The sequence below is a fragment of the Mauremys mutica genome, chromosome 2 (genome assembly GCF_020497125.1).
Source record: "Mauremys mutica isolate MM-2020 ecotype Southern chromosome 2, ASM2049712v1, whole genome shotgun sequence".
Lineage (NCBI taxonomy): Eukaryota > Metazoa > Chordata > Testudines > Geoemydidae > Mauremys > Mauremys mutica.
The window spans coordinates 85,175,182-85,200,215 of NC_059073.1; the positions used below are offsets into that span (position 1 = coordinate 85,175,182).

A 25,034-nucleotide genomic window follows, 5' to 3' on the forward strand; every position below is an offset into this window, starting at 1 on the left:
TGGAGGGTGGGGGTTGGGGCATGAGGGGGCGGGGGGGGCTCAGGGGTGCAGGCTCCGGGTGGTGCTTACCAGAAGCAGTGGCATGGTCATGTCGTCCCTCCCCTCTCCCCCGCCGCTCCTGTGCAGAGCCGTGGCCAGGCAGCTCTATACACTGCTCTGTCTGCAGGCGCCATGGCCAGGCAGCTCCCATTGGCCGTGGTTCCCAGCCAATGGAAGCTGTGGGGGGTGGAGCTTGGGGCGGGGACAGTGTGCGGAGCCCCCTGAGTGCCCCTATGTGTAGGAGCTGGATGGGGAATATGCCGGCTGCTTCCTGGGAGCCACACAGAGTGGAGCCAACCCTCGACCCTGCTCCCCGACGGGAGCTCAAGGGCCGGATTAAAAGGTCTGACAGGCTGGATGCGGCCCGTGGGCCGTAGTTTTCCCACCCCTGATTTAGAATGATTATACTGTGGCACAGGAACCTAAGCTAGATTTACAAAAAGGACCAAACAGTGGGAGAAAAGGACTTTGAGACTGGACAAACCATGATTAGATTACATTAGGGATGGATCAGAGCATAAAGTTAGCAGCTGAGTGAATTGCCTGTGAGATCCTCAGGCCAGTCAATGTAGTGGTTGTATGGAGTCATCACAGTGACTCCAAAATTGAGGCTGTATTTAGCTTCTTCCACCACCACACACATCACTCTTGGGGAAGCACTTTTTGACCCCTCTAAAGTTTCAAAAATGTAAATGAAATGCATGATTTCCATTAGACCTGTTACAAACTGTCTTCCCTACTAGTCATGCAAAGCTAGGTTAAAGTTGAAAGGTGGGCTAGAGGCTGTGCAACTACTGATAATGGTGCATCACTGCTTTCTTTTGTGGAAGAGTACATGAGCACTGGATGCCTTTAGAAAAAGGGGTATTTACTTGTTTAACTTAGAGGGAAGCTAGATAGCCAAAATGACTGGAAAGATTAGAAAGAAAGAGGGAAACTAGAATGCAGAGAGGTGTGTGTATCTCTGCAGCCAATCCTGGCCCTGGCTGGGAATAAAGAATAGCAGCGCTCATGCACCACTTCCTACTTCCCGTTCACTTTCTTGCAGGTATAACTACTAATATACCATAGCTGCTCCACTCTTCCCAATCTCCATATTCGTTGTTTCTATTGATTCGCTAAAAGTCATTTTTCACTTCTAGTGCTCATATACTTCTTCCCTGTTGGTGTAACTGTGTAATTGCGAGTTCAAGTATCATCTCCTCATTCCATTCACGCACAGCCTGTGGAGTTTGCAAGCTCTGCCATCTGAGCTAATAGGTTTTAAACAAGCTTTATGAAAATAGAAAAAAACAAACACACAAATCTACCTGGTTTTCACATACCATTAACCTCATATATTAAATACTTAGAATCATAGGGTTAGAAGAGACCGCAAGGGTCATCTAGTCTAACCCTTCGTCAAGATGCAGGATTTGTTGTCTAACCCATCCAAGATAGATGGCTATCCAGCCTCCTTTTGAAAACTTCTTGTGAAGGTGCTTCCACAACCTCCCTAGGTAGTCCTGTTTCATTCTCCTACAGTTAGGAAGTTTTTCTTGAGATTTAATCTATATCTGCCATGCTGTAGTTTGAACCCATTGCCTCTTGTGCTGCCTTCTGTGGCAAGAGAGAATAACTTTTCTCCATCTTTTTTTATGGCAGCCTTTCAAGTATTTGAAGACTGCTGTCATGTCCCCCCTTAATCTCCTCTTTTCCAAACTAAACATACCCAGTTTCTTCAGCCTTTGGTCACATGGCTTGCATTCTGTCCCTTTTGATTATCTTTGTTGCTGGCATCTGGATTCTTTCCAGTTTTTCTACTTCCTTTCTGTACATTGGTGGCCAAAATTGGATTCAGAATTCCAGCTGAGTAGAGTGGTACTATCGCCTGCCGTGATTTGCATGCCATGCCTATGTTAATGCAACCTAAAACTGCATTTTTTTTTTGCAACTGCATTGCATTGTTGACTCATGTTGAGGTTATGATTCACCAGAACTCCGAAATCCTCCTTCTTAGGCCTTGGCTACACTGGCGCTTTACAGCGCTGCAACTTTCTCGCTCAGAGGTGTGAAAAAACACCCCCCCCCCCCGAGCGCAGCAAGTTACAGCGCTGTAAAGCGCCAGTGTAAACAGTGCCCCAGCGCTGTAAGCTAATCCCCTCAGGGAGGTGGAGTACCTGCAGCGCTGGGAGAGCTCTCTCCCAGCGCTGGCGCCGCGACCACACTCACACTCCAAAGCGCTGCTGCGGGAGCGCTCCCGCGGCAGTGCTTTGGAGTTTCGAGTATAGCCAAGCCCTCAGTGTTGATGCAAAGCTAGTTATACCCTAATCTAGTGGCTCTCGAACTTTTGTACTGGTGACCCCTTTCACGTAGCAAGCCTCTGAGTGTAACCCCCCCTTATAAATTAAAAACACTTTTAAAAATATATTTAACACCATTATAAATGCTGGAGGCAATGCAGGGCTTGGGGTGGAGGCTGACAGCTCACAAGCCCCCATATAATAACCTCGCAAACCCCTGAGGAGTCCCGACCCCCAGTTTGAGAAACCTTGCCCTAGTCTGTATTTGTGCATTTGGATTTTCTTCCCTCAGTGTAGCACCTTTCATTTGTCTTTGTTGAATTTCATTTTGTTTATAGCTCAGTTCTCCAGTTTATCAAGATCCACCAAATGAAATTAATAGGCAGCAGGTTTAAAACAAATAAAAGGAAGTTCTTCTTCACGCAGCGCACAGTCAACTTGTGGAACTCCTTACCTGAGGAGGTTGTGAAGGCTAGGACTATAACAATGTTTAAAAGGGGACTGGATAAATTCATGGTGGCTAAGTCCATAAATGGCTATTAGCCAGGATGGGTAAGAATGGTGTCCCTAGCCTCTGTTCGTCAGAGGATGGAGATGGATGGCAGGAGAGAGATCACTTGATCATTGCCTGTTAGGTTCACTCCCTCAGGGGCACCTGGCATTGGCCACTGTCGGTAGACAGATACTGGGCTAGATGGACCTTTGGTCTGACCCGGTACGGCCTTTCTTATGTTCTTATGTTCTTTGAATTTTAGCTCTATCCTCAAAGGTGGACCCAGAACAGATCCCCATGGAACCCGACTTGAGATTTCCCATTCCATTAATAGTTACTATTTGTTTGTGTTTTTTTAACCAATTATGTATCCTCTAATGGTAGTTCTGCTGAGCCTATATTTCTCCATCTTACTTATCAGGATGTCGTGTGGGACAGTGTCTCAAGCCTTGCTGAAGTTCATGTATAATGTCCACCACATTCCCCCAATCCACCAAATAAGTTACCCTGTCAAAGAAGGAAATCAAGCTGGTTTGGTGTGATTTCTAATTAGTAAATCCATACTGGCTGCATCCTCCAGGTATTCACAATTTAAATGTTTTATATATTACCCTAGTAGCTTCCCAGGTATCGAGGGCAGCCTGACTGGTTTATAGTTCCCTGGCTCCTCCTTTTTCCCCTTTTAAAAGATTTATTAGACTTTTAAATATTTATTTTAATTAATCAGGAAGTAATGAGAGGGTTTCACACAGGAGTAATTAAAAAAAAATTAGTTAATACCAATTTATTCTGAATACCCCAACCCTTAGCTTAAGGAGGGGGAAATCAGCACAAAAATCCAGCCTTAACTCAGTTTTTTCTTTTCTCTGCAGTTCACCTTTAAAACAACATTACAATTCTTTATTCTTTTTAAAAAGTTTGAAATCCTATATCCTCTTTTCTTTTGAATGAGCTGGGGCAGAGTAGATTCCACTCTCAGGACTTTAGCAATGGGTGGCTGGATACTGAAGGACTGCTTCCACCATTTCTCCAGGAAAGCGTGTTTAAATAGGCATCTCTTGGCCTGATGACAGCTTTGTTAAACACTCTTTTTTGCCTGATTTTCAAATTTGTTTTTAAACTGAACTTCAGATTGTTGAATAGCTTGACATGGTTCAGTATCAATTTAGCCATCCTTTATCGTTGATCTTTGATAGAGATGGGTGCCTCCAAGTAAAACAGTGATGATCTGAAGTATTTGTGGCCTACTATGAACCCAGTTGTGTTTTTGGATTAATTCTGTATATGACTCTGTTCACATGTACTGTGTATGACTGATCTGTATTTAAAATCCATTCTCACCTGCCATAGTTGTGGACTTCTTATGGATTGTGTCTCACCCTTATTTTTGAAACAAACCTCAAATATATATACATCTTTAGATTCTTATTGTACTAGACTTACTGTACATCTTAATATTTGAAAAGAAAAAGTGAGGAAAATTTACAATCCTGCAAATATTTTAATTTGGCACAGATGATCATATGCAACATTTTAGGATTGTATTTTTCAAAGAAAGGGCTAAATTGAGGCTTTTCTGCAAGCCCTGAGCTAGAGGCAGCAAGCAGGTAGTTGCATTATCCCAGGAGCAGATAAGGAATCTGATTCTAAATCAGAGTCACAATCTGGTTCTTATTCCCCCCCCCCCCCCCAAAAAAAAAAAAACTTTTGGGAGAAGTATTTTTGCTGGTATGCCTAAAGCAAATTACCTCACCCAGTGTATTTGGAGGTGGAGGGCAAAGTGGCACGAAGGGTCTGCACTCTCCTCATTCCTGACCACCCTTTCCCTGAACAACTGAGGGGGAGAGAGGATAGTAGCAGCGGAGCAGAGGCTGCTCTCCTTCACCTTCTGTTCCCCATAATGTGTTGGTAGCTAGTCCATCGGAGTAATAGTGTACATTGTGCTCCCTTGCTTAGGCATATTAGTTAGATCACAGTATGGCCCGGGATTATTATCCTCTTCTTTTGTTAACACCGTCAGGTTTAAAGGATTGGTTTCCTTTTATTAGATTTTCCAGGTAAAGTCTGGAAAATGTAACTTTCATTAGTTTAGTAAACAATTTTTGTTGTTAGTTTTCACATTTTCATGTTGTATATCTTCATTACCATTTCTCTTTGGGGAGTAAATTGTTTCAGACTTCTTGTATTTTCCTCCAAACTTTTGATCCATAAAAATAGTTAGTATACTGTGTTATCCAGTTACTGATTGTTTCTATCTGATCACTCTCCAGGACCAAAAGGAGTACGGGTCCTGAAAGCCTCTCCCACTTCACTGTAAAAGAGAATCACAGCAGAAGTATAAAATTAACTTTTCTTTAAGTTTTGTGAAAAGATTGAGTATCAAGGGGTAGCGGTGTTAATCTGTATCCACAAAAACATTAAATTCATCTGCAAATTTAACACCATTAATTTGGATTTGAATAGGGACTGGGAGTGGCTAGCTCATTACAAAAGCAGCTTTGCTTCTCTTGGAATTGGCACTTCCTCATCTATTATTGGGAGTGGACTACATCCACCCTGATCGAATTGGCCCTCTCAACACTGGTTCTCCACTTGTGAGGCAACTCCCTTCTCTTCATGTGTCATTGTATAATGCCTGCATCTGTAATTTTCACTCCATGCATCTGAAGAAGTGGTTTTTTACCCACAAAGCTTATGCCCAAATAAATCTGTTAGTCTTTAAGGTGCCACTGAACTCCTTGTTGTTTTTGAAAATATTGAGACATTCTACTTAGTTGTTCATTATTTATATTACAGTAGTGACTAGGAGCTCCAAACAGTACTGAGACTCCATTGTGTTAGGTATTGTACAAATGATTAACATTCAGCAGCAATTTTTAATTTTTTTTTTAAAGTAATGAATTTAACAAGTGTGATAACATCCATGCTTTAAAGTCCGGTTATTCTGATTTCCCTCTTATCTTTATTCCCATTACCATCACTAAATTTAATTCTGGTATGATTTTTAACACTCATCACTCAGACCTCTGAGTTAAAGGTTCATACTTTGTCATTCGAAAGTATGGATGCTTCTTGATAACTTCCATTCAGATGGCATTGATTCTAGCTCTGACATTTTTTTGAGATGGAGGACAGTAAAATCAGGTTCAAATTGAAAGTGCAGCGGAAGTTTTTTGTTTTTGTCTTTTTTTAGTTTTTTTAATCAGAAAGATTTGATTTTGTTTGTGCTGTGTAATGGAATGCTTTTTGAAAAACTAGACTTTCAAATGGTGTATGCCATAGCATTTATTTTCCAGCCATGCAAATTTGTGGGATATTGGTCCCTTGGATCAGTAGTGTGGGTTTATTTTAAGGTATTAGTCAAAGACTTAATCTAGAAAGTCTTAGAGCTTACACTAGCACAGTTCACTCTCTTATTTTTGTAATTGCCATTTAAACATCTGTCTGCAAAAGAAGGTTTTCCAACACAGTTTTAACTGAATTTTCTGAGCTTTAGTCATCCAGGACACTTGATGGGCCTTTATTAGCTGAGATGCCATTTGTTGTTGGGAGGTAAAGAGTTTGTTTTCTTATCAGAGATGTAGGGCATAACCATGTGAGGTGCTGTATGCTTCCTGTGAAGTTAAGAGCACACTCAGCTCCTATTGGAAAAGGCACTTCATAGGACCTGCAAAGTGTCTTGTTGTATGCATTTATGCTTGTTCTTGAGTATCTTAAGGTTTGTCTAGATGAACAGTTAGTGAGCAGCAAGTTAGGGTGTAAATATACAGTGTAATATATACAGTGCACTAGTGTGCAGAGCATTAACGTTTCATGTGGCCCCTATTACTGTGCACTGCAAGTTCCCTCATGTGCTTTGATCTATTCCACTTGGAAATAGTTTACTATGCACTAGGGAACTTTTAGTGTGCAATAACAGGGCCCATATGGAAAGTTAGTGTGTGGCTTGTGTGCTGTACATTCACACCCCACCTTGTCACTCACTGTTTATCAAGACAAGCCCTAATAGTTTGCAGTTTTGTAGTAGCTAGAGAACCCATGGCTGGCTGTTTCTGATCCTGTGCTAGGCTTTGTTGCAGAAAAACACTTGTATGTAAAGTAACTCACATGCTTATGAGTAGTCCCATTGAATTCCATGAGAGTATACACGTGCATGAAGTGACATACGTGTTTGCGGGATGAAGTCCCTGCTGTGTAAATTTGAAAAATAATCTTAATTAAAATAAAAAGAATCTAATGCTGGTACTCAACTTGGTTGAAGCTTGGCCTTAAATTAACATCATGCTCTTCTCTCTCACAATTACCCTCTGACTCTTACAGGGCCTGTAATTCTTGCTATCTGATGTACTTTTTACTCTTTGTCAGCAGTGCGCATTAGTCCACGTCAAAATTATATTTTCTTCACTTTCTAGAATGAAACACAGTAATAAAGTACAAGAAGAGTACTTAAGAAATGGCATGTTTTTTCTTTTAAAACATATGAGTTAATTATGTTTGTCCATCTTTTTTTTTTTTTTTTTTTCCTTTATGGGATGCATGGAGACTGTGTTGTAGACAGGCTTTCTGGTGAAAAGTGGAATAAAAGCTAAATAACAGTATATTGCCTTTAAATATATTTAAATTTGCTAATTGCATAATCTTCATTAATGTGGAAATTTGGCAAGGGCAATTGTTTCTTGTCTCTGTGATTAACATAATTAATTATAGTTCAAAAGGATATATAACTTTGTTTGTGCTTCTCTTTGTTCAGGATGGATTAGATGCTTTGGTGTATGATTTGGATTTTCCTGCCTTAAGAAAAAACAAAAATATAGACAACTTTTTAAACAGATGTAAGTATTTTTAATTTTTTTATTATAATATTAAATAACAAGTTATAACTAAATATAAATAGTGATTAATAACTAGGATCTAGATTTTCAAAAGTTACAAGTGATTTTTAGTGCTTCAGTTTTGGGGGGCCAATCTTGAAATTTTAAAGGAGCCTGACTTTCAGAAATGACTGAACACCCAGCCCTGAAAATCAAGCCCCTTCAAGGTGTTTCAAGTTGGGCACTCCAGACTCATTAGTCACATTCAAAAATGTAGACCTACATTTTACTTTTTTTTTATATTCTTCTCAGTCCTGAAGATTCACTTTCCCTATCAAAACCTGTGCCAGGGCAATCCTTCTGGCAGAAGTGGGGAGCCATCCTTGCCACTTTGCAGCTAGCTGGGGTACTACTAACTATTTAAACAATCCTTTTGCTCCCCGCTTCTTCCCACATCCAGCATACTAGATTCCCAGAAGTGAGGGACTGTACTCTGGTCTAGCACTTAGAATTTTAAGTAATGATAACATTAAATATTTACATAAGATTTGTACAGTGCTCTGAAGCTGTACTGAGTTAAGAAAAGATCACTTGTGTGATAAATAAAACTCTTTATTCAAAATCAAATTTACAGTCATCACATTCTTAATATTTTGTATCTTTCCTAAAATAGTAAATCATAAACAATTATCACAGCACAACGTTACTAAAACCATCACAGACAATATGATTTCAGTAAGCCACAAAGAGTGTAGATTAGCAAACTATTGGTACATGATATATTTAGCTGGTTATTGTTGTATAAGGTTTCTTGCCTTAAACTACATGAGACGCCTAAACCCTGTAGTTGATGTATTTCTTCTTTTTTTGGTATGCTTAGTGCTAGCGGTGCAGAATTTTGCTTTTCTTTTTTTGCTGATTTAAATTATTTTTGGTGCACATGAAATTTAGCTATGTGGTTTAAGCTTCATTAAAAACCCCAGTGTTTGTCTAGTGCAAAAGAACAAAATGAACAAGGAAATATTTTTTTAGTCCTTTAAGGGAGCAGTGAAAAAATCATCAGCTTTATCATACATAAAAGATAATTATGTATTATCTTTTGCAGCTGAAGGGCACCACTGTGTATTACTGCATCGTCATTATGGTTAATGTTGGCATTTGTTTCACTTCGAAAAGAACTTCAGAACTGTAAACTCTTAACTCATCTTGACCCTTTAAATAGAATGGCTTTTAAAGTAAACATAAGATTTTTCATAATTATGAATGCAGCCGTTTTTTCACAGGAGTCATGGTTCTTCTTCAAGTGCTTGCTCATGTCTATTCCAGTCTAGGTGTGTGCGTGCCCATGTGCACAGTTGTTGGAGACTTTTGCCTTAGTGGTATCCCTAGGGTCGGCTGTGGCATCCCCTTGAGTGCCGCGCTCATGTGTCAGTATATTAGGTGCCACCGACCCTACGTCCTCTCAGTTCCTTCTTACTGCCTGTGACGGTTGATTGGAGTGCCTTGTCTTGTCTTTAGCAAGAGTGTTAGCGGTTATTCATAGTCCTTTGTTCTACCTATTCTGTACATAGTAGTTAGTAAGTTAGGGTATGCAGAGTCCTGGCTGGGACTTCGCCCCTGAGCGGGGCATCCCACGCTCACCCAGCTTCAAGCCATGTGCATCATGCAGCAGGCCGATGCCTATCAGTGACCCCCACGACAGCTGCCTGAATTGTTTGGGGAAGACCAAAGAAAGGACAAGTGTTGAATTTGTAAGAACTTGTGTCTCCGTATACAAAAGAAGTTGGATATCCACTTAAGGGCCCTCTTCCTGGAGGCTGTGCTCTGCCCCATGTCGGAGCCCTCCACCGCAGAACCTACACTGAGTACTTTGGCTTCAGTGCAAAGTGCTTCAGCACTGGCAAGGGGGAACAGTACCGGGTGAAGAAGCGCCAGAAGAAGAGGAGCACCTTGGCACCGAAGGACAAGGGGTCTGTGAGCAAATGACCTTTGTTAGGCCATACGCCCACTGTGAGGCTTCATGGGGATAGCACTGAGGTTGACCCTGAGCCTGGCCAGGGATCCATTTCCGACCCCAAGAAGGAGCGAAGGTCTCCAGCCTCTCCCAGGGCCGTCAGGACCCGAAGCAGTACTGGCGGCCAAAGAGGAAAGCCGACCGGCTCTGCAGGCGCCACACTAGGTGACTGTCCCAGCTACGACCCCAGCATCGAACGGGAAGCCTATCGGAATGCAGCCTCATAGGAGGGCGGAGCACCCCCGATCACTGGACTGCAGGTGCACATCCCCGTCTCTGTGACCTTGGACCCTAGCTCCGTATCCTAGCTCTCCAACTAGACAACCCAGGTCCCCGATGCGCTCCCCACCTACTAGACGCCGGAGCCGCAACACCGTTCCCCGTACTGCAAGTATTGGCGAACTTCTGGCCACAGGTCACGTAGGCCCCGGTCACTCTTCCCCCAGGTGGTCTCCTAGTCGTCAGTCACCGTCCTGGAGGGGGCTGCTCGGAATCATGGCACCAGTCCTGGTCTCCCCGGTACCACTCCTCTGGCAGACATCGCTACTTGCATTTGCCTCAGCAGGCAAACCCTGGTTGCCACCGTGGTTGTTGGAGGGGCAGTGATCCAGATCGGAACAAGAATTTAGCCCGGCACCCCAGCAAGGGAATTCTCCTCCTACTCAAGAGATAGTCGCAGCAGCAACCACAGTGTTGTCGCAGCAGGGACAGTGGCTTACCCAGTGGCAGTACTGGAACCCATGAGAGAGTGCTGGTGATGCCAGTCACACATTCTCAGCCCTCCCTGGCTGCCTTGGATAAGCCAGTAATGGTACCACCGGCACCACAGCCAGAGCACGGTACTGAGCCGTACGCGGCACCAGCGCACAGGACACCAGCACCAAAGGAGCATTCCCCAGACAAGGAGGGGGAATGCGCACCTATGCAAGTGGAACAGTCCTTGTCATTGTGCCCTGACAAGGCCAGTCCCCCGGACGACTTTCAGGAGCGCCACACCCTCCTTCAATGGGTGGCTGAGAACTTAAACCTCCAGGCTGAGGAGGCCGACGACCGCTTCAGGTGTACAGGCTCGGGTCGCATTGCCTGTACACCCGGGGGTCCTTAAAATTGCCAAGTCATTGTGGCAAACCCCCTCCTCTATTCCGCCGACATCCAAGAAGGTGGAAAATAAATACTGCATCCCTGCAAAGGAATTTGAATATCTCTATATGCATCCCCCTGTAGCACCACTGGTTGTGTCCTCCGTGAATGAAAAAGGACAGAGAGGGTCAAGTTAGCAGCATGCCGAAGAACAAAGAGGCCAAAAGACTTGATTTGTTTGGCAGAAAAGTTTATTCGACAGCTAGCCTACAATTCAGGGTCTCTATAGCGTCCCAGGAGACCTGTTGATTAATTTCAATCTCTGGGACTCCCTGAATAAATTCAGAGAGTCCCTCCCACAAGACCATGCCCAGAAGTTTGCCACACTGGTGGATGAAGGCACATTGGTTGCCAGGGGGCTGACTTGGTGGCCTGGGTGGTCGAATCTGTGGTGGCCATGAGACACAGCTCTTGGCTGCAGTCCTCTGGGTTGTCCCAAGAGACGCAGGCCACGTCCCAAGAGATCCAGGACTTCCCTTTTGATGGCACTGGACTCTTCTCTGAGCTTACGGACTCATGGCTGCACTGCCTTAAAGACTCCTGAGCCACCCTCTACTCCCTTGGCCTTCATCTCCCCGCAACAGTCCAGGAAGCCTTTCTGTCCTTTGCCTCCTCCCCCGCAGCAGTCTAGGTCCTGGGGAACTCCCAGAGCGGGCTTCAACAGGAGGAAGGATAAAGACAAGGGGCATAGGCAGTGATACCTGTCCTCTTTCCGCCTGGCTGCATAACGTGACCCTCCCCGAATCCAGGGAGGTCAAAAGCAGTTGTTTTGAGGGTGCTGCCAAGGATGGGGCCTGAGCCAATCTGATGGATCCATCCCTCCCCTTCCTCAACCACCTCTGCCCTTTCTGGTCAGTCTGGTCCCATATCACCTTTGACCGTTGGGTGCTTGATACAGTTTTGTTGGGCTATACCCTATAGTTTACTGCCAACCACTCCTCTCACCCCCCCCTTCCCCGTCCCTCTTTAGGGACTCTTCTCATGAGCAGCTCCTCGTTCAGGAGGTCAACAACCTCCTGCGCCTCGGCTGTGTAATAGTTTGAGGGATTAAGAATCAATAAATGAGGGCTAATGGTGTTACATGGCAAAGTAGATAAAAATCAATGATTTTTAAAAAATCAGATTTTAAAAATGTAAATACATTTTTCTTTTTAAAAATAATCCTTTTGAAATTTGAAATTATGGCAACCTGTATTAAGGCCTAAAATTTACTATAATATATTAAAATTTAAATTAAATAAATAAGCAGTATGTTTGCTGCCAAAGTTTTAAAGCAAATCACACTATTAGACTGTTGGAAGTCAGTGGCTAAGCACCTAGAACCAGAGTTTGCTGTAGTACTAAACTAACTTGACATCAGTAGCTTTTTTTTTTTTTTTTTTTTTTTTTTTGCAGGAACACAGAGGATATTGTCGTCTTTTCAGTTTATTCAGCTGGTTCAGTTCAATGACTAGTTCATTCAAAGTTAAGAAACGGATATGGAGTTGAAAACAAGCATTGCTGCCTTTTTCTCTTTCAATCTGCAAATAAAAACTAGATATGAGAGGATGAGATCTATTAGTTCTAAAATGTTGAAGGACATGTTGACTAGAAAAACTCAGTTTAAATCACTAGCTATTAAAAACTACTACTTTTATTGTATAAATCAGTTTTAAATGCAAAACTTGTTTTAATAAACTTTGTCTTTCGTCCAGCTCATTTAAGGTTAACATTAAAAAATTCAAGAAAACATTTAAATATTTTTGTGCATTTTAATGTAATTCCAATTTCTAGCCAAATAGATCTTGACACAAGTTATGAGTAAAAATTAATCATCCTCTTGTGAATAAGAAATGTTTCATTTACCATTTTCTATCATAAAAAAAGTAAAAATGATGACTGCAAAGGTACGTTAAGCTATATAATTGCTTAAATCAATGTGTGTAGATATAGTGTGTCCTGGTTAGCAAAAAGTTCCAAATTCAGTTGCAAATTTAACATGTTGTAATGGTTGCCAACCATGGAGAATCAGCCTTTAGGAAAATAACTAAAAAGTACAAATGCAAAACAAGATTAAAATGGATTATTTAAATCATGGTTTCCTGCTTGCTTGATTTTAAATCATGATTAAAATCACTGATTTTAATTGCTCTGATTTTAAATCAGTCCACCATGTCACTTGATGACAGAGAGGTTGCAGATACTGGTCTGGGTGTTACTGTGGACTGAACTGACAGGCATTATGATAGTGTTTTGTAATGTATTAAATGTTAAATAATGTTATTAAATAGTTTTTAATTGTTTATTGCATAATAGGGGATAATTTGATTAAAATAATACAATGTATGACTTAATATTTTTACTTTAAATTTGAGTTTGTCCCTTTTTTCCATGATCACACCATGACTTTTCAAATAATCTTACTGTTACAAATTACTAGCCCTAAAATAGTATATAATGAAAGCTGAAATGTGTAGAGCCTACTTTAGTTAAGGCCTTTTTTGCTGTGGGCTGATTGCTCAGATGCCTAAGAACAAGTTTTTTGTTTAACTTCCCACAGTTGAAGTTACACCTAAGCTAGCATAACCTTGTTATCATGAACTTATTGTGTACTCAGTTGTTTTCAAAGAAGGTGTGGTGAAACTTTATTGGAGAAAGGAGAAACTGGAACTAGGCAAACAGAATACTCAATGCAGCAATTACAATTAATGTAATTTTGATTATTAAAAAAACTGTTAGGCTCAGAAAAACTCCCAATTTTGCATTAGTGGTAAGAAAATGAAACTCACAGAGTTGCATCTTCATTAAAACCTATTTCTCTAAGTAAAAATTACATATCACATATGAGCATAAAATAGCCTGAAATAGTATCAAGGTGGAGATGTATACAACAAAAAGCAAAGAATATAGGGTTTTATAATAGGTAAGATGACAGTGTTCTGTGTGCATAAATACTGTACCAAAACACAGTGGGGTGAGTCTGAGTGAGTGGTTGCCATAAAGAGACAAAGTCAAGTCTTATTTGGTCCATATTGTTGCTTGGTTGGGGTTTTTTTTTTTTTTTTTTTTTCCAAAGCTCTTACATAACCTAAGACACATTGAAACAAATCTATGATTTTTTTTAGTTCCAATGGAAAGCAGTTTAAAAATAAAACAAGAAATACTCCCTTGCAGTGTTTGCAATCTATAGGTTGTAGCATTGTTCTAAAACGCTAAAGTGAAGCTGACTATAAACAGAACTGAACTTGCCACTTTGCTTTCACAGTCCAAGTTGAAAGAAGTGCAAAAAATTTTTTTTTTAAATCGTCAATTATAATAACTTAGTGTCTTTTAACTACATTTTCTTGCTTTTGTCACTTTTAAAATTTCAACTCCAATTCTTCTGTATTTTGAACAAACAGAATAATTATACCATAAGATAAAATGAGAAAAGATCACAGCAATGTACCGTATTGTCCCGAGTATAGGCCGCACTTTCCCCCCCTAATTTAAGTCTTTAAACGAGGGGTGCGGCCTATAATCGGGATCTTGCAAAAAAAACCAATAAAAATACTTTAAATCCCAGCCGCGGCGGGGAATCAGAGGGCTCTGGGCTGCCCAAGATGACTAAGAAATGTGTGCAAGTTTAAGATTTCATTTCCATTCTTAATGTTGATGTGGCACTGGCATCCCTAGTTAAGTGTAATGCAATACTTACAGATGGAGAGTTAAATCTTAAGAACCCCATAGACAGGAGGATGGATACAGAGCTCAGAAGAAGCTCTGAGTTCTCGCATAACTGAAAACTTTCATTGCATCCAAATGCTTTGCCTGAACAGTATTGGCACGGATAGAAGATCTGTCTGAATCTATCATCTCATATAAAGGAAGTGCCACAGTTTCTCTCTCTCTCTCCTGGAAAGATCTCCCTGGCATCAGGCTGTATTTATGAAAACTCTCTGGATGCCCACCAGTATTCCGCAAGAGTGATGGGCTACAATGTGGTTACCCATTGACATGTGTGATTGCGCAGTTGGAAGACATGTCTAAGCTTAGGTGACTTTATCCATCAGTTCTACAAATCATTTTCCTTTTAATATTCTGATAATACTAAAGTGGTGACAGATTCCTCAGTCAAAGAAAAGTCGACTCTGTCTCCTGACAAGCCCCACAGGAGGGAATGTAAATCCTATTCCAAACCCAAGCAATCCTTTTCAGGCTTCCAGACCAGCAGGTTTGGCAGACAAAATAATTTCTGTTACTCCTGGGGAAAGTGGTTAGATCCAGAGAAGGCAAGTCCAGGTTTGACCCATCCACCTTCTAGTGGTGCTTCAGGTCCTCCTGAACAACTCCTATCTCACTGCCACATCAAAATGGAATAGACCATTGCAATGGAGATCATCTCCTTCAGTTTGTAGATTGTTGGCCTTGAATTGCTTCCAGCAAGTGGTTTCTGAAGATTGTCCAGAGAGGATCTACAAATCCATGTTTAGTTCCTTCAAAATGGTTCACAAACTTAGTCTGCAGTAGGAATTCAGAGTTTATCGTTCAGTGCATATAAGCTCATTATCAAATTTCAGACAATAAGGGAGATATCCATTCCTATGGAAGCTGTCTCAACTGGCAGGCTTTTAGGTGTAGCTGGCCATGCTCTCTCCTATCAGTGACAGACAGGTCTGCTTCAGCTTTTGTAGCTGCATACAGGCTAAGAGCTGATTGATTAATTGGTCTGTGGACCTTGTAAATCAAAAAGAGGAAATTTTCCATAAGATACATTTTCCTATTACAAGCAGCAGATTCTATATGACTTATGATGTTACTGTAACATATTGTCTAAGAGAGTTGTTTAAGAATTTAATGCACATATAGTGGCTGTCTTTCAGACATTTAAGTTGCAATTTGCAAATGCCCACACAGCCCAACTAGCCATTTTATAATATTTGGACCTAAATTGCTGTAAACAATGCATTTTCATTTACTCTGTTAAGATACCAAGTGGTACTTCAATACACTATAGAATAAATTATTTCAAAATTTTTGCCTTTCAAAACGAGTCGGTGGTCTTTAGTTTAAAAAAAAAAAAAGTCAACAGTCACAAACCACCCCAAATTTTATTTTGATTTACATCTTCTTTAAAAACAAAATAAGTATCTATTATAGTAACTTAAAGAAAAAATTGCATCTAGTGTTATTCAAATGCCAGTTTTAGCCTTATGTTAATTAAAGTGACTGAAATATGAACCCTTTGAAAAACAATAGCTGAGTGTATAGTATTAAACATCTGTTTGATGACCGAATAAAAGTTTTTCACATTTTTTTTAACCTTTCTGTCCTTTGAGCCTTCAAAAACGAGTGACATTAACCTGGTCATAGGCTAAGTTTATGTCTGAAGCCATTTGAGGCAAACTTTCACGTCATGTCTTGCTTTTATCTGCATTAGTGTGAAGACTTTTCCTGCAGTGTTGACAGTCTTCTTGCAATGGGATTGTTAGGCAACCAATTATTGACAAACAGAAAAGCTTTGCCATGGTGATTTGTTATATTTCAACCCCCATCCAGTCCTACTGATCCTCTAGCCTTAGACCAAGTCAACCTTGCTTGAATAGTCAAAGAACTTAAATTAGATCTTATGCAGTTTACTAAAGATTCTAACCATTTTACAGAATCTGAATCACACTTGTAACTCTTTATTTCTGTAGCATAGTTTATTAAAATCTGTGCATGGTATATACTGCTCTGTAAACCAGGGGTTTACATTAGAAATCAAGGGAAAAGAATATTCAGACCAAGGTATGGAGTTTTATGAAAACTCCTTGTTACTGGAATTCAGCTGCATTCCTGCTGCTTTATTTTAAATTGGTCCTTTTTAATATGAAAATTAATTTCTGCATGCATCTTTTGTTTTTAAATGTGCTCTGTATATAGGACAACCAAGTAATTTTTAGTAGCATGCCAAATAATTATTTAAAAATAATCTTGATTACCGCAATACGAGTTCCTCCCTTCACAATTCTTTCAAAACTTTCATTTTTGGTCTAAAATTCTATTTTGGAAATAAAACAGGATTATTGCTGTGAATGTTAAAAATGGAGCTGTTTAAAAGCTGTTCTCTGCTTGTACCAAAACGTGAAGCTTTTCCATGTAGTCTCATGCCAGTGCTGACCCATATGGATTAAAATAGCCTGTTTTTAATCCATGACCAAATTTGGAATTAGAATATCTGCCCACTGGGAGTTTGTAAATTTTTGTAGTTTAAAGAATGACAGGTTTATATAAATAATTACAATGATTCTCACTACATGTTTTAAATTAAAATCCACTTTTTCAACTACAGAAAAGTAATAAAAGTACCAGCAGTTTGTTTTCTAAGGAGCTTGTTTAAGTGTGTTTTATACCTGTGGTAAGGTAGTTTCTCAACTCTTTTCTCAAATCTTTTACATACATGTCCTTTTAATGATGGTCTTTTTATATTGTTCTGTATACATGCAGGTCACCTTAGATGCAGAATTTCTCCATTCCAGTAGCTTTTTCAGATATTTGTTTTGAATGTGAGCTTTCGCCATTTAAACTGTTTCCTTTTTAGCTTGATCGTACAATGAAGTTGTTGTACTGTGACATTTTTCTGTTACCATGGTAATGAAAGTGAGGTCATGGATTCAGAATACAGCTTTCCATAAGATGAGCAAGACTTTGTCTTAAACGTATTTTTTAATAAGCATCAAATGTCATAAGAACAGTTATCAGTAAATGAAATGTAAATTGATTTTTCTGTTAAATCCAGTACACTTGAAAAATTTTCTTAATATGAAAGTTCCTTTCTAATGTTTTTAATGTTACTCCTGGGTGAATTCTGTGCATAGTCTTTTTAAATTCTGTAAAATTCTGCATGTTTTGTCAAAATAACACAATATAATCACGCCAGTTTCAATTATTTTGGTAAAATTTATTTCAGAATATTTGTCAGTAACAATACAGACAACAGAAAAGATTGAGGAAATATATTTTTAAAAATGGATTCCTTACTAGGAATATTAATATAGAACTTTGTGTAATAATTCATTTGAACTACAGTACAGAAACAGTGACCTCTCTTGCGGCTTCCCTTCTCCTCCCCATCAGAATCAATTATTCTGCAGGGGTTGGGAGGGGAATAATCTGCAGGGGACATTAATTCTGTGCTTGCAGTATTCCCCCAGGTGTATAATGTGTAGCACTGTAATAACCTGTATAGAAAGACAGTGAAGGCTTTATTAATGAATTTCTGTACTGTTTTAATGCTTTATTTTTTCTCTTTATACAGATAAAGACACAATTAATAAAATCAGAGATTTGCGCATGAAAGCTGAAGATTATGAAGTTGTGAAGGTGATTGGCAGAGGTGCATTTGGGGAAGTTCAGTTGGTAGGTTATATTTCCATGTGTAAATAGAGTTGGATTTTGCTTTATGATACTCAGTGCTACTTACCTTTTTATTTTTAATAAGATATTTTTTAAAATTAAGCTAATCTTATAATATAGGGACCATAAACCTAGTGAGAATTTTATTCTTGGAAAGAACGTTTTCTAGGATCCTAACTTTTAATACTCACATGCACAACATCTGAGCTGAATGTGCATTTTCCCTACCTAGAGGCTGAGTACCCTCTCTATATACTAGTCCTGGCCACTGCAACTCTAGAAATTTGTGAGACAGCTCTTCAGCTGGTGTAAATGTCATAGGCCCATTGATGTCAGTAGGCTCTAACAAATTACATCACCCGAGGAGCTGCCTTCAAAACCTGAACACAGATTTTCCACATATAGCATTTTTTGTGGATGGTGAGTTAACAACCAGGCCTGCTCATATTGAATTACTGAGGTGGGTTGCTGCTGGAAGAAATGTAAAATAAGGCAAATGTGCTCTTCAAAATATTTATTTTTCTTTTTATGTTAGTTAACAAAAATATTTACACTTTTATTAAAAATAAATAAATGCAAATTACAGAGCAATTACTGTGTACATGGACTTTAGTTTTTAATATTCCTAGCAAATGTTCTATTCTGGTAGTTGTGTTGTAGTTAGAAAATGCAATTTTATACCATGTAGATCAATAGAATAATTATTTTTACCAAAGAACCGTGAAGAATTAGACAAAATTGGTGAACTAAGGTAAAATGCTCAAAGCAGAAAAAATACTGAATTAAATATTTTAATAGATTGTCCATATGGAAAGTTAATCTATTTTTCTATATCTTAATTTTATCTTCAAAGGTAAGGCATAAATCTTCAAGGAAGGTGTACGCTATGAAACTGCTGAGCAAGTTTGAGATGATAAAAAGATCAGATTCTGCATTCTTTTGGGAAGAAAGGGACATTATGGCTTTTGCTAATAGCCCCTGGGTTGTTCAGGTATAGTGATACCACTGTTCATATTTTTGATTTATAGCAGGGTGGTTTGTTATATCACTGGATAAATCACATTGTAACTGAAGAATTATATAAATTTTCATTTCTAGCTTTGTTTCCTAAGCAACTTACAAAACTATCTTTTTCAGATAAGTTGAAATGTTTTGTTAGGAAAAGCCATTGAAAATTTGAAAGCTGCGAAAAACCAAAATTGTAGTTGCTGTAATTCTTTTTAAAATTATATTAAATTAAGTCGTTATATTCTGAATTGATAAATGGGTAAAATAATTTTGTTAAAATTGTTGTCTGCTTGACAAGAATTCTTTGTGTCACCCCAGTGTATGTGACAATTATTCATGTAAAACGTATCTTTTAAAAAACAAGTAGTTGGACAAATATATGTCTATATTTTCTGTGTCTTTGGTAAATGAGGTTAAATGCAAACTTTGAAATGAGATGAGAGAAACCATAATTGGGCAATGTGGTATCGTAGATTTGTGGTGATAAATGTAGTTTAGCCTATATAATTTAAAGTATGAACTTTTTTCCCCCAAGCCTCACTTTCTATTTTGAAATAGAAGGACTGGGTCTTGCAAAGACTTACACATATGCTAACTTGCTCAGTGGTACTACTCGTAATTTTAAGAATGGAGCCTACATCTTTGCTGGGTTATGGTTTAAATGACCTAACTTTCAGGACCAAACTCATGTAAGCCTTATTTACACTGACTTGGGAAAAATCATGTTAGTATTTTTCTAGACAATGATTATCTGGAAAGATGTTTGCATTGTTTCCAAACAATGTGTAAATTCAAGAGCCATTAATTCACTGGTACTGTTTATTTTGAGCAGACCTATACCAACAGATAAAGGTGAATTTTTACTTTTTTTTTTAAAAAAAATTGTAACTCACTTTTCAGACTGTATCATTTGATAGAAGAATGATAAATTTGCAATAGTAAATCAAATACAGTAACTAGGGCTATAAGAACACTGTAGAAAATTCAGAAAAATTGAACAGTTTTCATTCATAACTTGTGCATTTTTGATGGGCAAATACACTCTCCTGGATTACTTGATGCATTTGTTAGACTATGACCAGTTTGCAGTTCTGCACAATACTTTATTTTAATAAGATCCTAAATAAAACAGCTATCTAAAGAAAATATACAGGCACTTCAGAAAAAATGCAGGCAGATATCTTTGATAAAGTATTACCTTTTTTATGTACACCTCTACCTCGATATAACGCTGTCTTCGGGAGCCAAAAAATCTTACTGCGTTATAAGTGAAACCTCATTATATCGAACTTGCTTTGATCCACCGGAGTGCGGAAACCCCCCTGCCCCCGAGCACTACTTTACCGCGTTCTATCCGAATTTGTGTTATATTGGGTCGTGTTATATTGAGGTAGCGGTGTATTTGTAAACTAATCAGCTGTCTCATTTAATTGGTGGAAGCTTGTTACCCAGTTACATAGGTGTATATAGTCTGAGGGTGATCTTAGTATTCACTGAGCCAGAGTCTCTGTCACTCCTTTAAACTACTCTTTGGCAGCATAAAGAGGCAGAAGACAACAGAAATGGTGCCCCCTCTTCATAAGGGGAATTCTGGTTGAAAAAAGCTGCTAGAATGGTTCTAGTAATTCTACAAATCTTTAAGTGTTAAAACATTTGCAGTGAAATCCATTGGATTAATACAATATGCAAAATTTTCAAGCTTTTATTTTAAGATATACTGACTATTTAGTTACTTATTTTTGTTTGTTTTATAGTTATTTTATGCATTTCAAGATGATCGTTACCTTTACATGGTGATGGAATATATGCCTGGTGGGGACCTTGTGAATTTAATGAGCAACTATGATGTTCCTGAGAAATGGGCAAGATTTTATACTGCAGAAGTTGTTCTTGCGTTGGATGCAATTCACTCAATGGGCTTTATTCACAGGTGCATATATAATTACTATAGTTAAACTAGAACTATATTAATCTTGACTTTGTCAGAATGTCTTTATAAGAATTACTTAATCTGTTTTTAAATTGTTGCTGGTATTATTACTACATAGTTATTCCCCTAGACACCTTCAAAATTTCTTAGTTTGAGAAAATGCAAACCTGAGATGCTAATTTTCAAGATAAGATATTTTCAGCAAATTGACAGTACTCGAGTATTCTGTTTTCTGCCTGAGTTTGGGATTTCTGGGGTTTGCCCACTCTACAGGTGATAGAAACAAAATCAAGATGGATCTAATAATCTATCCCAAGCCTTGGTACTAAAATTTTTAGTTTGGTTTCTTTCCTGAGTAGCGAAAGCGTATGGTTTAGTAACTGGATAATAATAGTATTTGGTAGTGTCCACTACTAGGTACTATTATTTATTAGATTTGCTGTAGTAGTGCCTAGAGATCAGGGCTAAACACTGTACAAACACCTAGTAAGGGATAGTCCCTGTGACAATTTGTTTACAATTTAAAGGAACAAGAAGACAAAGGGGTAAGAGGGGAAACAGAGTCCCAGACAGGTAGAATGATTTACTACAGGTTGCACAGCAGGTCTCTGACAGGAATAGAATTTAGATTGGGACTCAGGAGACTCAATGCCCTAATCCACTGGACAATGCCACAATATTTGCGTTAGAATATATCTCTAATGACCTCTAATCAGGCTTGCTATCTAATCAACTATCACGTCATGATCAGGGCTTTGGAGCTTGTCATAGGTTTATTCCCCATTTTGAACTTTAGCGTTCACAAGATGGGGACCTGCATGGACTCCTCTAAACTAAATCCCAGTTTAGATCTGGTAAAGCTGCCACCAACTAGAAATTCCAGTGTCTAGTAAACTCTCTGTTCCCCCAAACTTTCCCTGGGGAACCCAGATCCCAACTTCCTTGGATCTTAACACAAAGGGAAATAATCCATCCCCCCCACCTTCTTCCCCCTCTTCTTGTCCTTGGGAGAAATATCTTGATTCAAACTCCTTGAATCAAACAAAGAGGGATTCACTTTTCCCCCTCCCCTTCCCCTGAAAATCCAAACAAGGGAAGAAATCAATCAAGTTCTAAAAAGAAAAGATTTTATTAAAGAAAGAAAGAAAGAGAAAAAAAAGTACACTATCTCTGTATTACCAGGATGCAAAAATACAGGGTCTAACTTATAAACCTGGAGAGGCTTCCCCCCCCACCTTTCTCAGAATAATTAAAGTAACAGCAAACAGAAATAAAGATATTTCTTCAGCAAACACACAATTGCAAATGTAGAAATCAATTATAAGACTAAACCGCCTTCTAATACTCACTATACTGAATAGAAGAAAATACTTCAGGAAACCTTGGAGAACTTGAAGAATATGTCTGGCCTCTCTTAAATCCAAAGAGAGAATGGCAATCCAAACAAAGGACACAGACAAAGACTTCCCTCCACAGAGATTTGAAATTATTTTGTCCCCTGATTGGTCCTCTGGTCAGGTGTTCCTCAGGTTACTGAGCTTGTTAACCCTTTACAGGTAAAAGAGACCTTAACCCTTACTATCTGTTTATGACAGAGCTGTGCTCCGGCTCCACCCCAGCTCCAGGCAAAAACCTGCTGCTCCGCGCTTCAGCTCCGGGCTCTGCTCCAAAGCCCTGGTTATGATAGGATTGAATGAATCTGAGGATTGGGTGCAATTTTTCTATATTTGTTCTACTTCATGAATGATTCACTCCAATAGATTTAATTTAGTTTTATCTCCAAAGAGAGATGAGAAGAGGATACAAATATGAGAACAATACAGAGAGAATATAGGTAGATTGGTAAATGAAGTAGCTCTTTCAGCCTCCTACTGATGAGGTAACATTGAAAGAGAAAGTCATGGAAAGGAAGAATACTATCTGCAACTATTGCAATTATTTTTCAACTCCCTAGACATGTATTTCTGCCTACGTTTGTTAGTTGTGCGACGGGAACAAAAAACTAACATATTACCACACTTTCGTTCATAGTCCTCATCTCGGATTTTTATCCATTCGTTCTTATTTGGAATAACAGAGTGGCTAGATATAATACACCAATTTTAATTATGCTTTTTTTCCCCCCTAAAGAGAACTCAATCGTCATTGGCTGATACAGAAATAAAAATAGCTATCAGTGAGAGGCTTGTCTTAGTAAATTACATATCTCTAGAGCCCTGCAAATCTGCAGATATCCGCTTTATATCTGTGGATGTGGATACAAATTTTGTATCCATGCAGGGCTCTACATAGATATCTATATTTCTCATTTTTGTTATGATTAAAAACAGCAGAATGTTATAGTTCTAATTTACTAGATTCTTAATCAAAATACAGAGTTGAAATAAAACCTCAAAACCACTAAACAAAGGAACATTAGCATATTATCTTTCTTTTCAACTAAAGCAATCTTAAATACAAATTTTCTGCTGTATAATAACAGCATAAGTTTAATCAAATTATTTTTAATTAAATATGTATAGTGAATTTCATTGTGAAGGATCCCAAAATACTTTGCATACTGTATACATTTAAGAATCACTTATCCATATCTGAAATATAATCACATCTGGGCTAGATTATAATAGCTATTCTGTGGTTAGCATTTGTGTAAAGTTTTTGGATTTTTATTTCATTAATTGTGAACTGAAGAATAATTGCTCCAACTGAAATATAAGGGTAATTTTAGGTTGAGGCAATGTAAATAGCCAAATTGCAATTTGGCCAGCAGGTCAGGATTAACGCTTATATTTTTGCAAAAAGGACTACTGCAAGAGTCAGATGTTGGTAGGATGCTTATTATACATAATTAATAATTAGCCATATCAAACAATCAAAATCAATTCCCATTATATAAAAGTGCATGTGTGTTGCTAAAGTTAGAAAGTTAAACCACAGAGGAAGCTGCTAACAGTATTAATAGGTAGGTTGTTGAAGTTACAGATTTGTTTGATTAGAGTAGACTCTCTTTTTCTTTTGGATTAGTTTATTTAAATTTAAGACGTGAATAGAGAAGAGAGAAAGTGAGGAAGATAACTTTTCCGTTCCAAACAATGAACAAAAAACAGACAGCAGCTGAAGATTCTCTATTCTAGAAAACCTAGTGTGTGTAATGAATTTCAAAGTTCTTCAAATGCTTGTCGATATATATTCCACTAGTGGTATGCATCTTCCCCATGCACTTAAGTTTAAAATCTTTTGGCCAACAGTGCATGTTGGGGGCCACACCTGTCTCATGAGTGTCTCATGCCTCCAACTGAAGATGCAAAGGCTGGGGCATCCCCAGCTCTCCCTTGGTTCCTTCTCACCACCTGTGACTGAAAGTTGGAATTGCAGTGTCCAAGCTTCTTCACGCACAGAATGGCATATTCTTTGTTATGTAAATAATTGTACTGAGATTAATCCAGTGCAGAAGGACATTTTCATTAGAAAGGGATATGAGGAACTTGAGTTTGAAGAGTAATACCCAGGTTTTTGAACTGAACCTACATCTACTGAGTCTCAGTTCAGTGCCTTAATGAGAAGACCATACTTACTGATACTGGAAATTTGGGGGGTAATTTGACTGAGAGTTTGAAAAATTGGAGTGAGGCAAAAGGAACACTTGCGTTTTTTTGAAGTGTTTTCTTGCCAGCTTAAGTGTCTTAGTCTCTTCTTGTCATGTCACATCAGAAAAATAGTTCTTTTCTTGTTTTGGTAAGTGAAACTAATATGTCAAATTATGTACAATGTAATATTTTTCAGAGATGTGAAGCCTGATAATATGCTGCTGGATAAAGCTGGTCATTTAAAACTAGCAGATTTTGGTACTTGTATGAAGATGAATAAGGTTGGTATATTTAAACCTTGAATCTAGCACTGGTATCTGAGGAGAGCATCCAGTGGATATTGTTCTTTGGGATTCCATCTGCTGTTGATTGAT

General features: G+C 38.7%; 1 protein-coding gene across 4 annotated transcripts in view; it reads left to right on the forward strand.

The window, feature by feature from the left end:
* The window catches only part of ROCK1 (Rho associated coiled-coil containing protein kinase 1), a 178,291-nt gene that overhangs the window by 52,741 nt on the left and 100,516 nt on the right, over positions 1–25,034 (forward strand). For 2 of the 4 annotated variants that reach the window (XM_045006595.1, XM_045006596.1), the window contains exons 2-6: positions 7,565–7,646; positions 18,038–18,138; positions 18,989–19,126; positions 20,898–21,073; positions 24,857–24,941. In XM_045006595.1, the coding sequence (XP_044862530.1) occupies positions 7,565–7,646; positions 18,038–18,138; positions 18,989–19,126; positions 20,898–21,073; positions 24,857–24,941 (582 nt within the window). Of the gene's footprint in view, positions 1–7,564; positions 7,647–17,469; positions 17,492–18,037; positions 18,139–18,515; positions 18,596–18,988; positions 19,127–20,897; positions 21,074–24,856; positions 24,942–25,034 lie in introns of those variants that run through there. The other 2 variants (XM_045006597.1, XM_045006598.1) reach the window with 2 other exon arrangements.